This window comes from Salvelinus namaycush, chromosome 10 (assembly GCF_016432855.1).
Source record: "Salvelinus namaycush isolate Seneca chromosome 10, SaNama_1.0, whole genome shotgun sequence".
NCBI lineage: Eukaryota > Metazoa > Chordata > Actinopteri > Salmoniformes > Salmonidae > Salvelinus > Salvelinus namaycush.
Window position 1 is genome coordinate 21,551,302 of NC_052316.1, and position 14,165 is coordinate 21,565,466.

At 42.9% G+C, this 14,165-nt stretch overlaps 1 protein-coding gene across 1 annotated transcript in view; it reads right to left on the reverse strand.

Moving 5' to 3' along the window:
• LOC120055212 (leucine-rich repeat-containing protein 7-like) overlaps positions 1–13,255 on the reverse strand; it is a 48,088-nt gene extending 34,833 nt beyond the window's left edge. Inside the window, exons 1-7 of the mRNA XM_039003133.1 lie at positions 13,234–13,255; positions 12,836–13,038; positions 10,466–10,583; positions 10,217–10,295; positions 8,172–8,261; positions 3,008–3,064; positions 1,080–1,143 (exon numbers count right to left, since the gene is read on the reverse strand). Of these exons, the coding sequence (XP_038859061.1) occupies positions 1,080–1,143; positions 3,008–3,064; positions 8,172–8,261; positions 10,217–10,295; positions 10,466–10,583; positions 12,836–13,038; positions 13,234–13,255 (633 nt within the window). The remainder of the gene's footprint in view (positions 1–1,079; positions 1,144–3,007; positions 3,065–8,171; positions 8,262–10,216; positions 10,296–10,465; positions 10,584–12,835; positions 13,039–13,233) is intronic.
• Between the last annotated feature and the right edge of the window lie 910 nt (positions 13,256–14,165).

Consider the following 14,165-nt stretch of genomic DNA (forward strand, 5'->3'; position numbering starts at 1 on the left):
TGGATTGTCGGTCAATAATCATGCCCCATTTTAGATATCGCATGGATTGTCGGTCAATAATCATGCCCCATTTTAGATATCACATGGATTGTCGGTCAATAATCATGCCCCATTTTAGATATCACATGGATTGTCGGTCAATAATCATGCCCCATTTTAGATATCACATGGATTGTCGGTCAATAATCATGCCCCATTTTAGATATCACATGGATTGTCGGTCAATAATCATGCCCCATTTTAGATATCACATGGATTGTCGGTCAATAATCATGCCCCATTTTAGATATCACATGGATTGTCGGTCAATAATCATGCCCCATTTTAGATATCGCATGGATTGTCGGTCAATAATCATGCCCCATTTTAGATATCACATGGATTGTCGGTCAATAATCATGCCCCATTTTAGATATCACATGGATTGTCGGTCAATAATCATGCCCCATTTTAGATATCACATGGATTGTCGGTCAATAATCATGCCCCATTTTAGATATCACATGGATTGTCGGTCAATAATCATGCCCCATTTTAGATATCACATGGATTGTCGGTCAATAATCATGCCCCATTTTAGATATCACATGGATTGTCGGTCAATAATCATGCCCCATTTTAGATATCACATGGATTGTCGGTCAATAATCATGCAGCATTTTAGATATCACATGGATTGTCGGTCAATAATCATGCAGCATTTTAGATATCGCATGGATTGTCGGTCAATAATCATGCAGCATTTTAGATATCGCATGGATTGTCGGTCAATAATCATGCAGCATTTTAGATATCGCATGGATTGTCGGTCAATAATCATGCAGCATTTTAAACTAACCTCACAGTACCTCTCTAATGTACCAGCCATTTCCCATGGCACACTTGCACGCATTCACGCACACATGTACACACACAAACAGCGGGCGGCGGGAGCAGTGCTGGAGACGTAATGAGGGTGCAGAGCAGAGCGAGGGGGGCCCGGCTCTGGCTCGTCTTCCAGGTCTGCTGGGTCATGGCTGCCTGTGTGGTGACAGCTGCTGTCCACGTGACTGCCGTCTTCAAAGGGCCTCTTTTCTTACCAGTTCAGTGAATTCATTGCTTCCCAAGTCTAATCGCTCCAGCTGTGACAGTCTGTGTATTGACCTGCAGCAAACAAGAGGGAAGAGCCTCAGATTCTGGCATAGAAACAAAGTCACCATTTAGAAAGGCCAATCACCAGCCAAACTCCTTCCCAAACAGGCCTCCTGCATCTGCCATCGCAGAGTTGCTAACCAGATATCCCCACACATTCACACAATATTCACTACAAATATAAATAGCTAAAATCAAAACAATGCAGTTAGTTAATGATTAATATAACATGAAATGGCTTTCTCCATTGCACCATGTAACACCTCAAATTAAACTCTTTCATCCATGCAGTGTACACAATGTCAGCCGGGGAGAGCAATGTCAGAATGATTTCATCTAAGATGTATTGCACATCATTACTGGTTGTATTGGCTTGCGATTGCAGAGAACCTTTGTCTTGAGTGGTGCGCGTCCATTAGTAAAATCACTAAAGCGGATAGTCTGTCATGTATGTTTTATGTCATGATATACAGCAGCTGGGCCATATAGTTCATTTCAATGATGATGTGAGAACAAACAGATCAGATCCCTCATGGCAGAATATCTCCCCAACCTTGATTACATATCAAAATCCTATTTGTAATCTATACCCTTCCTCTAGGACACACTTCCCCTCCAATGACTCCATGATAACGTGATACACTCATTAACTGAATGAGGACATTACACTCATCTTCAAGGGGAAACATGTTTGAGTTGGTTTACGCAGATGAATAAACATCCCTTGCTGTGCCACATTAGAGGTGACAGAGGATGAGTGTACTTCATTTGACTCAATCTCTAGTGTGAGGGATGGGGGTAGGGTTATTGTTATGGTGGGATAAAAGTTGTTTTCAAATCAGGACACCTGAGTGAGCCAGCATGCACCAACCAATGTGAGCAGTGTGTGTCTGTCTCTTGGGCACGCTCCACTAGCTACACACACACCGGTACACACACACTCCAACATGGGGCCTTCTTCACATTTCATTTAGACATCAAATAACAAGACCACAGCACTGCGCCCCTCCTCTGACACATGCTACCCATCGCACAGAGAGACTGATGGCATTTGCTTTAGAAGCTGCTATTTACCATGCTCTGACTCTGATCTGCCCATTAAGATTCCACCTCAGAATGTTACTCAGGCTATTTTCCCCCCAGGGTGTGGTGCAGGGGGAATGGTAAAACCAAAGCCTGCTGTGTGGACGAGTACCTTGGGCAGGGTTGGATTATTCATAGGGACTGAATAGGCATGCTGGCTGCTAAAGCTGTCAGTGCTTCCATTAACAGACACTTTTCATGGCTATTTCAGTGGCTACTTCAGTAGCTCCTCCATTGGAGAGAGGGGACAGACGTGAGGTGGGTAGGCTGTGTGTAGGCTGGATGGAGTGGGACGAAGGCTATCATTTATTTTAAGTGCTTGGTGAAAACATGGAGACGTTGCAATAAAATACTGTCTTAATATGTGGATAGATAACACTCAAACAGTTAAACATTGTAGTTCTCTCTATTTGTATGAATCAGTGATATTGGCTGCAAGTGATCCAGGCTGTATCACAAACGGCCGTGATTGGGAGTCCCATAGAGCGGCGCACAATTGGCCCAGCGTCGTCCGGGTTTGGCCGGTGTAGGCCGTCAATGTAAATAAGAATTTGTTCTTAACTGACTTGCCTGGTTAAATAAAGGTTACCTGGTTAAATAAAGGTTAAATAATTTAAAAAAAAAATGTAATTATCTATGTACTTTATTGAAAAGTATGTTGGCAAAGAGTTTAGTTTCAGCCTGGGATGTCTTTTACTGTACCCTTTCCTTTCCATCCCATGATCAAACACGTCTCTGTAGCTAACTCTAGCTGCCCTGGTGATGTGAGGTCTCTGCGTGGTTAGTCACTCACTTTGGCATCGTTTTCAGGTGGTTCTCTCGCAGTTCCAGGATCCGTAACTTGGAAAGTCTGAAAGGTAGACGATGTCAAAAACACACACAATCACGACAAGACAAACAAAACAAATTATAGGGAGGGTATATTCCTGGAAACGTTTGAAGTTTACCAGAAAATTACCAGAATTTTAATCTTTCAAGGATTTTATGTAATCTATCACAAGACATTTAGTGGCCATTGGGTACTTCAGATTGTCACAGGTGCCTGTAATAATCTCTGGCACTATGCATGGCTTTATCACATGTAAAATACATGAAATAATTGAATAAGAGTAAAAAAATTGAATGACAAAGTTACAAAACATTATCCTAAATAAAAATGATAAACTCAGGGTTCCAGCATGAACTTACCTTTATACAGTGTATTTGGTGCATTCGGAAAGTATACAGACCCCTTGATTCACAGCCTTATTCTAAAATGTATGAAATAGTTTTTCCCCCTCATCAATCTACTTACACACAATACCCCATAATGACAAAGCAAAAACATGTTTTACGTTTTTTTGGCAAATTTATAAAAAATGTACTGAAATATCACATTTACATAAGTATTCAGAGCCTTTACTCAGTACTTTGTTGAAGCACCTTTGGCAGCGATGACAGCCTTGAGTCTTCCTGGGTATGACGCTACAAGCTTGGCACACCTGTATTCTTCTCTGCAAATCCTCTCAAGCTCTGTCAGGTTGGATGGGGAGCGTCGCTGCACAGCTATTTTCAGGTCTCTCCAGAGATCAGGTTCAAGTCCGGTCTCTGGCTGGGCCACTCAAGGACAGTGAGACTTGTTCCGAAGTACCCACAGCATGATGCTGCCACCACCATGCTTCACTGTAGGGATGGTGCCAGGTTTTCTCCAGATGTGACGCTTGGCATTCAGGCCAATCTTGGTTTCATCAGACCAGAGAATCTTGTTTCTCATGGTCTGAGTCCTTTACGTGCCTTTTGGCAAACTCCAAGCGGGCTGTCATGTGCTTTTTACTGAGGAGTGGCTTCCGTCTGGCCACTCTACCATAAAGGCCTGATTGGTGGAGAGCTACAGAGATGGTTGTCCTTCTGGAAGTTTCTCCCAACTCCACAGAGGAACTCTGGAGCTCTGTCAGAGTGACCATCAGGTTCTTGGTCATCTCCCTAACCAAGGCCCTTCTCCCCCGATTGCTCAGTTTGGCCGGGTGGCCAGCTCTAGGAAGAGTCTTGGTGGATCCAAAATTCTTCCATTGAAGAATGATGGAGGCCACTGAGTTCTTGGGGACCTTCAATGCTGCAGACATTTTTTGGTACCCTTTCCCAGATCTGTGCCTCGACACAATCTACGGACAATTCCTTTGACCTCATGGCTTGGTTTTTGCTCTGACAAACTGTCAACTGTGGGACCATATATAGACAGGTGTGTGCCTTTCTAAATCATGTCCAATCAATTGAATTTACCACAGGTAGACTCCATCAAGTTGTAAAAATAAATAAATAAATAAGTAAATAAGGTATTTCTGTTTTTTATTTTTTATACATTTGCAAACATTTCTAAAAAACTGTTTGCTTTGTCATTATTGGGTATTGAGTGCAGATTGATGAGGGGAAAAAAACATTTTAATACATTTTAGAATAAGGCTGTAACATAACAAAACGTGGAAAAAGTAATGGGGTCTGAACACTTTCCAAATGCATTGTACAAACTTTAATTTATTTTACTATGTCAATATGTATTTGTTGTCAATGTTTTGGCGTCAAACTGGTGGTAGCTTTGAAAAATGTCAATAGTTGGAAGAGTTGCAGAGTTAATTGGAAATAATGCCATTGTTGACTAGATGCTTTTTTCATTAAGTATTATATTTTCTCTTGAACCTTATGGTCTATCTATTAGAAACTCATGGACAATATAGACATAATAAATGCATACTTTACAGTTATCCAAGTAGAAATGACCAAATTTACGATAGATTGCCTTAGATTTTCTGTTAATTACCAAAATTACTGAAGATTACAGTAACTTTGGTAAATTAACCCTAGTATTAATAGATGTTAATGATATGCATAGGACTGTAAAGTATTGGATCAGAAAACATGACACCCCAACCTTAAAACTTCTTCTCAATAGGGGGTGCTGTTTGCACTTTGTAATAATTTCGTTCCCAAATTAAACTGCCTCGTACTCAATTCTTGCTCGTACAATATGCATATTATTATTACTATTGGATAGAAAACACTCTCTAGTTTCTAAAACCGTTTGAATTATATCTGTGAGTAAAACAGAACTCGAGTTAGAGCATTTTTCCTATGAGGATGTGAGAATGCAGAATTCTGCAAGCTGTTCCCAGGTCAGTTTATTAATTTGCCTGTCTTCTATTGGTTGAGATGCACTGCATACGCCTTCCCCTGGATGTCAGCGAATAGTGAGATTTGAAATGGAGTCTCTAGGCAGATCTGAGAGGTTATAAATAGCTTGGGAACGAAGGGTCCGGTCTTTGTTCACTTCGCTCTGACGCAGGAAGGACCTTGGCATGTCGTAGTAGAAAGCTCCGGTTATAGCTCTTAGATATATCCGGCTCTGTTTTTATTCGATATAGCTGTTAAAGACATCATAATGTTGTTATTTTAAACCGAGTTATATCAGTTTATGTCAGTATATTGCGATTTTCGGGTATTTATTTGTGTTGCGTTCTATGGAGTTGGGGATGTCTGGCCCACATGGCTAATGTTTACTGCTAATTGCAACGTTGAAGACTACATTCTACAACCGAGCAACGATTCTTTTGGACAAAGGACAACTTTCCCAAGATTCTGATGGAAGCACATCAAAAAGTAAGAACTATTTATGCTGTTAATTCGTTGTTCTGTTGAAAAATGTAAAATGCATAATCCGCCATTAATTTCCGTGCGGTCTCGCTTTAACGCACGCTGTATGTCGTAGTAACGTTAATTTTAAAAATGTAACACAGCGATTGCATTAAGAACTAATGTATCTTTCATTTGCTGTCCAACCTGTATTTTTTAGTCAAGTTTATGATTAGTTATCGATTAGAATAGGTGCCTCTCCCAAGATTTCTCCCGACATTTTGTTGGCAGCTTGGCTACTTTTCTCATTGTATAACCACGATTTGTGCCGCTACATATGCACATTTTCGAACAAACCCTATATGCGTGTAATATGATGTTACAGGACTGTCATCTGAAGAAGTTTATGAAGGTTAGTCAAAAATTATATATCTTTTGCTTGCTTGTTACGATCGCTAACCTTTGCTGCTGGTAAATGGCTTGTGTTTCTGGCTATTGTGGTAAGCTAATATAATGCTATATTGTGTTTTCGCTGTAAAACACTTAAAAAATCTGAAAAATTGGCTGGATTCACAAGATCTTTGTCTTTCATTTGCTGTACGCTGTGTATTTTTCAGAAATGTTTTATGATGAGTATTTAGGTAATTCACGTTGCTCTCTGTAGTTATTCTAGTCGCTTTGGTGAGAGTTGTGATGGTGGCTGCAATGGTAAACTATGATTTATACCTGAAATATGCACATTTTTCTAACAAAACATATGCTATACAATAAATATGTTATCAGACTGTCATCTGATGAAGTTGTTTCTTGGTTAGTGGCTATTTATATCTTTATTTGGTCGAATTTGTGATAGCTACCTATGCAGGAAAAAAATGGTGGAGTAAAAAAAGTTGTGTCTTTTGCTAACGTGGTTAGCTAATAGATTTACATATTGTGTCTTCCCTGTAAAACATTTTAAAAATCAGAAATGATGGCTGGATTCACAAGATGTGTATCTTTCATCTGGTGTCTTGGACTTGTGATTTAATGATATTTAGATGCTAGTATTTACTTGTGACGCTATGCTAGGCTATGCTAGTCAGCTTTTTTACTGATGGGGGTGCTCCCGGATCCGGGATTGGGAGGAATTAGAGGTTAAATTCCATTACACTGAGCCCAAGAGCAATACCACTGCTGTTTTGATGAACTGTTACTTTTTCTCAATTCATCACTTTGTGGGCTATACTCGGCCTTGTGTCAGGATGGTAAGTTGGTGGTTGAAGATATATCCCTCTAGTGGTGTGGGGGCTGTGCTTTGGCAAAGTGGGTGGGGTTATATCCTTCCTGTTTGGCCCTGTCCGGGGGTATCATCGGATGGGGCCACAGTGTCTCCTGACCCCTCCTGTCTCAGCCTCCAGTATTCATGCTGCAGTAGTTTATGTGTCGGGGGGCTAGGGTCAGTTTGTTATATCTGGAGTACTTCTCCTGTCTTATCCGGTGTCCTGTGTGAATTTAAGTATGCTCTCTCTAATTCTCTCTTTCTCTCTTTCTTTCTCTCTCTCAGAGGACCTGAGCCGTAGGACCATGCCCCAGGACTACCTGGCATGATGACTCCTTGCTGTCCCCAGTCCACCTGGCCGTGCTGCTGCTCCAGTTTCAACTGTTCTGCCTGCGGCTATGGAACCCTGACCTGTTCACCGGACGTGCTACCTGTCCCAGACCTGCTGTTTTCAACTCTCTAGAGACAGCCGGAGCGGTAGAGCTACTCTTAATGATCGGCTATGAAAAGCCAACTGACATTTACTCCTGAGGTGCTGACTTGATGCACCCTCGACAACTACTGTGATTATTATTATTTGACCATGCTGGTAATTTATGAACATTTGAACATCTTGGCCATGTTCTGTTATAATCTCCACCTGGCACAGCCAGAACAGGACTGGCCACCCCTCATAGCCTGGTTCCTCTCTAGGTTTCTTCCTAGGTTTTGGCCTTTCTAGGGAGTTTTTCCTAGCCACCGTGCTTCTACACCTGCATTGTTTGCTGTTTGGGGTTTTAGGCTGGGTTTCTGTACAGCACTTTGCGATATCAGCTGATGTAAGGAGGGCTATATAAATACATTTGATTTGATTTGATCACCAAACCAGATAGGAAATGCTGCTAAACCCATTGCTTTATTAATGCAAGCCCCAGGCAGGTGCTTTTTACCAGGTGTTGTGTGCAGAGAATAAAGAACAGTCTGTTTACAATGTAAACCCACCCAGGCATACTTGTAACGGAGCGCAGAATAAAAGCTCCAATCCAAACTCTATACATACACAGAGGGCCCAAGGACTCACAGACACAGAGCAGGGTACTCCATAAGCTGAGCTCACCTGCCAAAGTTGGCGGGGAGGTACTCCAGAAAGGCATCGTTTAAGAAGAGCTGTGTCAGGTTGAGGAGCTGGGTGAAGCCGTCTGGGAGCCTGCAGTGGAGAGATTGAAAATGAGAGAGAGGGAAGGGAAGAGAGAGAATGGTAGAAAGAAAGAGAGCAGGTTCCTGTTAGTTGGTGCCAGGGTACAGGATTTACAGAGGCTAAGGACCTCAGACACATTTAAAGTCAGGCTAAATGTTAGCCCGCCCCATTCCCATGACAACTCCCCTTAACCAGCTCCACTCAGCGCTGTCAGAAAAGCTAGCACACTGCAGCACTACAGAATGACTCATACTCATACCTTGGTGCCCCAAGGTTCAATATCCGGCCCACTACTGTTTACAACATATATAAATAACATTGGTAATGCTGTAAAATATATATAATTGTATGCAGATGAGACAGTGTTGTATTCCATTGCTCCAGCGGTTAGCCAAGCCTTTTCACATTTTAAGTCCGATTTTCAAGCACTGCAGAGGTCATTTTTTGATCTAAAGTTAGTGCTAAATGCAAACAAAATACATGCTTTTTCTAGGTCCCAAAAACCCAGATTTAAATGAATTTGTAATGCCTAGTTTGAACGGTACACAAATTGAGCGAGTTCCTTCGTACAAATATCATGGTATCTGGCTTGGTGACAAACTGTCGTTTAAAAAATGTCACTGAGCTGGTGAAGAAGTTGAAGTTTCAGGTGTTTTTTTTTTTACAGAAACAAGCATGTCTGACTTTTGTTAATAGGAAGGAAATTGTCCAGGCCACTTGTATGTTTATTTTAGATTACGGGGATATTATCTATACGCATGCAGCAGCAGCTAAACTTAAACCACTAGATACTGTTTCATTGTGCCCTTAGGTTTATTACTGGTGATAGTTGTACAACTCACCATTGTGTTTTGTATCAAAAAATGGGTTGGGCCTCTTTGTATGTAAGGAGAGAGCAGCATTTTCTTGTGTTTATCTACAAAGCACTCATGTAGAAACATCCTATGTATCTATCATCATTAATTAAATGTAGACTTATAAAATGGCCAAGCTCAGGCTTGGATAACAGCGGAGGTCCCTTCAGTCTCTACAGAGCTGGGTAAAGCTGATTTTAGTTTTCTTGCACCATTTACGTGAGATCTCTGAAATGAGATGTTCTGGTCCCCATTGGTCAGTTCTGAGTACTAATCAGAGACCTTTATGTTGATAAATGTGTCTGTTTTTTCTTAATATGTTTGGAAACGTAGTATATTGTGTGTTTGATGTATTTATGCAGGGCTCATCTGTAAAAGAGACCCTAGTCTCAATATAATAAAAAGACAATCAGTAATACATCCTTACTCTAGTCTACGAGGACCCATGTGTTTATCAACCTATGATTTCCCACCAACAAATGCAAAATGTATGGCGTAAAAAATGTTCAGTGGCAGTGCAACTCCTTCTGGCTTTCCAATGTATTTAATAGCAGGAGTCACATCATGTCAAGAACTAGCAGAGAGACCTGCATTACCCTCTGTAAGAACAGAAAACGACTCAAATCAAATTCATTGGTCACATACACATGGTTAGCAGATGTTAATGCGAGTGCAGCGAAATATGCCATATTTAACAAATGGCATATTTACACAATGCAGTATCAATTAAGATAATTAACAGGGCAGGACAGAAATGTCTTAGTTTAACATTAATGGAATTGTTTCTATTCTTCTATTCAAATAATTTCAATTCAGAAAAAAGCCTCAGATAGACAAATAGAACAGTCTCCCATGTAGTTATTTACCTCTTTATGTTTATCTGTTAGAGTTGCCCTTGGGCGATTTTGGAAAATATTAAAAAGATTGACCCATAATTTCTACAGCCATTTTTACTGAAATATTCATGGATGTTTCTTACTGAGGTAATCTGTGGTTGTTGCTTGGTACATAGCGACAGACACAGCTGTTGGTGATGATAGTACAGCATTACCATTGTCCCTATAGACTACAGCCATTCCACCACAATGATACACTTCTCTTTTCACTTACTTGGCAATGGGATTTACACTTGCCTCCACAACAGATAAGCATTTACAGCATTTAATGTTGTCTGGGAACTCTTGAATACCTAAAGATGGAATGGAATAGAAACATGTTTGTCATTCATAACCAATTACCATGCCTCATTCTTTTGTACATCATGCAAACATTTAGAGTCACAGTATCAGTAGAAAGTAGAGATTTCGAATAGATCAGAGTAGAAACTAGCAGAGATTTCGATAGATCTCACTCGCTTACCGTTTTTACTGATGTCTAACTCCCTCAGGTTTACAAGGCTGGCTATGGTGGTTGGCAGGTTTGACAGGTCATTGTCAGGCATGCTCAGCTTCCGGAGAGCCTGACAGTTAAATAGTTGCTTTAGAAAGAGAGGCAGAATAGAAGAAACACAAGTTATACTCTTAGCCTGCTGAGTTGAAAGAGTGTAGACTTGGTGAGACTTCATGCATTGAGTTTCAATGAGGCTGGTCTCTAGTGATGCGATGCTGTTAAATGGGATAAAGTAATCCTTCTAACCCCCCCCCCCCCCCCCCTTAAAAGATTTAGATGCACTATTGTAAAGTGGCTGTTCCACTGGATATCATAAGGTGAATGCACCAATTTGTAAGTCGCTCTGGATAAGAGCGTCTGCTAAATGACTTAAATGTAAATGAGTAACGTCTCTTTCAACATTCTAACGGGTTTCCCATTGATCACTGTAAGAGCAGCCACTCTCAGCTGAGTAACCTTGTGGGACAACATTAGTCCTCCACAGCTCTATATAGAGGGGGGAGCCACATCAGAGAGAGAGAGAGAGAGAGAGAGAGAGAGAGAGAGAGAGAGAGAGAGAGAGAGAGAGAGAGAGAGAGAGAGAGAGAGAGAGAGAGAGAGAGAGAGAGAGAGAGAGAGAGAGAGAGAGAGAGAGAGAGAGAGAGAGAGAGAGAGAGAGAGAGAGAGAGAGAGTGCTATACAGAGTTATAGTGTGCATGTGCATCACAGCATGCCACTTGATGTTTGAGATAACAGGTTACAAATTACCATCACAGTGTATCATGAATAATGAATAGATCAACTTTTACATTCAAAGCCAGCCAATACAGTATCAGCAAGCGCCTTCTCCTATATTTGACTGCAGTCCATTCCTTTCTCCATGAAAAGGAGAGAATAGAAAGGGAGACGTTCTGAGTCTCTGCATCCCAAACGGCACCTTATTCCCTATATGGCCCATGGTTAAAAGTAGTGCACTACAAAGGGAAGAGGGTGCCATTTGAGATGCAGTCAAGGAGACATTACAGTCCAGTGGGGACATTACTATAACATGCCCATTATGAGAGGCCATTACTCTTTAAGAGCAGTAAGAACCAGAGGGGGAGTAGCTACAACAATGAAGACTGGAGAGGAGAGCCAGCATTGTCCAGTCTTGCCCAGGGCATCACTCTGATACATGAGCCACACTTACATAAAGGACCACACACTCTGGCTCTATCAATGCCTGGTCTTATGCAACCCTGTGAGGAGCCACACTGGCCCTGAACTCTCTTCACAAAGACCCTAACCTAACGCAGCAGGCGTAAAAAAAACGCCTGAGCGGGATCCCCATATTCGGTTGTCATGAGAAAAAGAAGTTGAAGATACTGAAGTCTGCCGACTTAAAGCATCTAATTGGGAGTTTGTTGATGAACACTGTGAAATTTCATGAAATGTAGTAATTCCACTGAACCACTCTGAAGGATATCACAGTTAATTGCACTGTAAACATTCAGCCAATACATTGTTGGATTTCAATCAATGTTGTATTAAACGACTACGATGTATTCAGCCAGGGGTTTCAATTTAAAACAAAGACACTATTGTCAAGATTGTAATAGATCTCCGTTGAAAGTCTTACCGAAAGCTACATTCACAGATTGTATTATTTTCAATTCAATGTGAAGGTCAGACAAGAGTCAGCAAGTCCATTTGTGTTTCACTCTCTGCTTCATAAGCAGCTCATTTACAGACAGGAAGGACATTGCGGCACTGTTTGGTCTGTGGGGGTCTGGTTGGCCTGGCAACTTATTTAGCCAATCAACCTCCCAGAGGTGTCCAACACTGAGTGCCACATGAAGAGAGAGTGCATTGAGCTGAGATAATGTTTCCATCGATCATTACGCCATGCTTTAGTAATGTGGGGGAAATTCAAGGGAATGACTGTTGTCTGAACTATTTGGCTTTATAGAGCCTCTTTTCTACAGTTCACCCCTTTCATTTCCCGGGCCCAGCCTTGTCCCCAGCCTCGTCCCCAGCCTCAGTCCCAGCCCCAGGCTCAGCCCTGTCCCCAGCCTCAGCCCCAGCCTTGTCCCCAGCCTTGTCCCCAGCCTTGTCCCCAGCCTCGTCCCCAGCCTCAGTCCCAGCCCCAGGCTCAGCCCTGTCCCCAGCCTCAACCCCAGCCTTGTCCCCAGCCTTGTCCCCAGCCTCTTCCCCAGCCTCAGTCCCAGCCCCAGGCTCAGCCTTGTCCCCAGCCTCGTCCCCAGCCTCAGTCCCAGCCCCAGGCTCAGCCTTGTCCCCAGCCTTGTCCCCAGCCTCGTCCCCAGCCTCAGTCCCAGCCCCAGGCTCAGCCCTGTCCCCAGCCTCAGCCCCAGCAGAACCCACCTTGGGCAGCTCCTCGATCTGGTTGGCATCCAGGTAGAGCTCCTCCAGCGTGCGCTCGAAGCTGAATATCTCCTTGGGCACCTGCTGCAGGCTGCAGTGGGAGTAGTCCAGCACTGAGATGACCTCCTCCTCACCCCGGAAGCACCGGCATGGCACCAGGCGCCCAATGATCTTCCTCTTAGTCGTCATCTCCAGACACTGCACTGTTGAGGGGGAGGAGGAGATGGAGGAGGAGAAGAGAGAAGATGGAAAGAAAGGGAGAGAAGACTGTGTCAATGTAATGCATTTCAATCCCATATTAATGTGTGCTGACACCAGGCTAGCGTGTCCTGAGTTATCGACAACATAAACTAGCCGAGCGTTCCTCTGACCCACTCTGCTTTAAATAATCTCCCCACTGCTTGGCCCTCGCTTCGCCATCCCCGTGATTAGGTCAGGACAGCATTGCAGAAGATTAAATGTAATTAGCCGCAGCCATGCTGAACCACGCTCGTCGACCAGGCTCTTAATTGTCTCCGACAAAGTTAAGTGCAGTTAGCCAACCTGAGTCAAAGCCACTATTCACACTGTTACAAAGCACAGCAATACCATCATACCAGTGCCACATCCTAATTATACTGACGAAAAATACACTGCTCAAAAAAATAAAGGGAACACTTAAACAACACAATGTAACTCCAAGTCAATCACACTTCTGTGCAATCAAACTGTCCACTTAGGAAGCAACACTGATTGACAATAAATTTCACATGCTGTTGTGCAAATGGAATAGACAAAAGGTGGAAATTATAGGCAATTAGCAAGACACCCCCAATAAAGGAGTGGTTCTGCAGGTGGTGACCACAGACCACTTCTCAGTTCCTATGCTTCCTGGCTGATGTTTTGGTCACTTTTGAATGCTGGCGGTGCTTTCACTCTAGTGGTAGCATGAGACGGAGTCTACAACCCACACAAGTGGCTCAGGTAGTGCAGCTCATCCAGGATGGCACATCAATGCGAGCTGTGGCAAGAAGGTTTGCTGTGTCTGTCAACGTAGTGTCCAGAGCATGGAGGCGCTACCAGGAGACAGGCCAGCACATCAGGAGATGTGGAGGAGGCCGTAGGAGGGCAACAACCCAGCAGCAGGACCGCTACCTCCGCCTTTGTGCAAGGAGGAGCAGGTGGAGCACTACCAGAGCCCTGCAAAATGACCTCCAGCAGGCCACAAATGTGCATGTGTCTGCTCAAACGGTCAGAAACAGACTCCATGAGGGTGGTATGAGGGCCCGACGTCTACAGGTGGGGGTTGTGCTTACAGCCCAACACCGTGCAGGACGTTTGGCATTTGCCA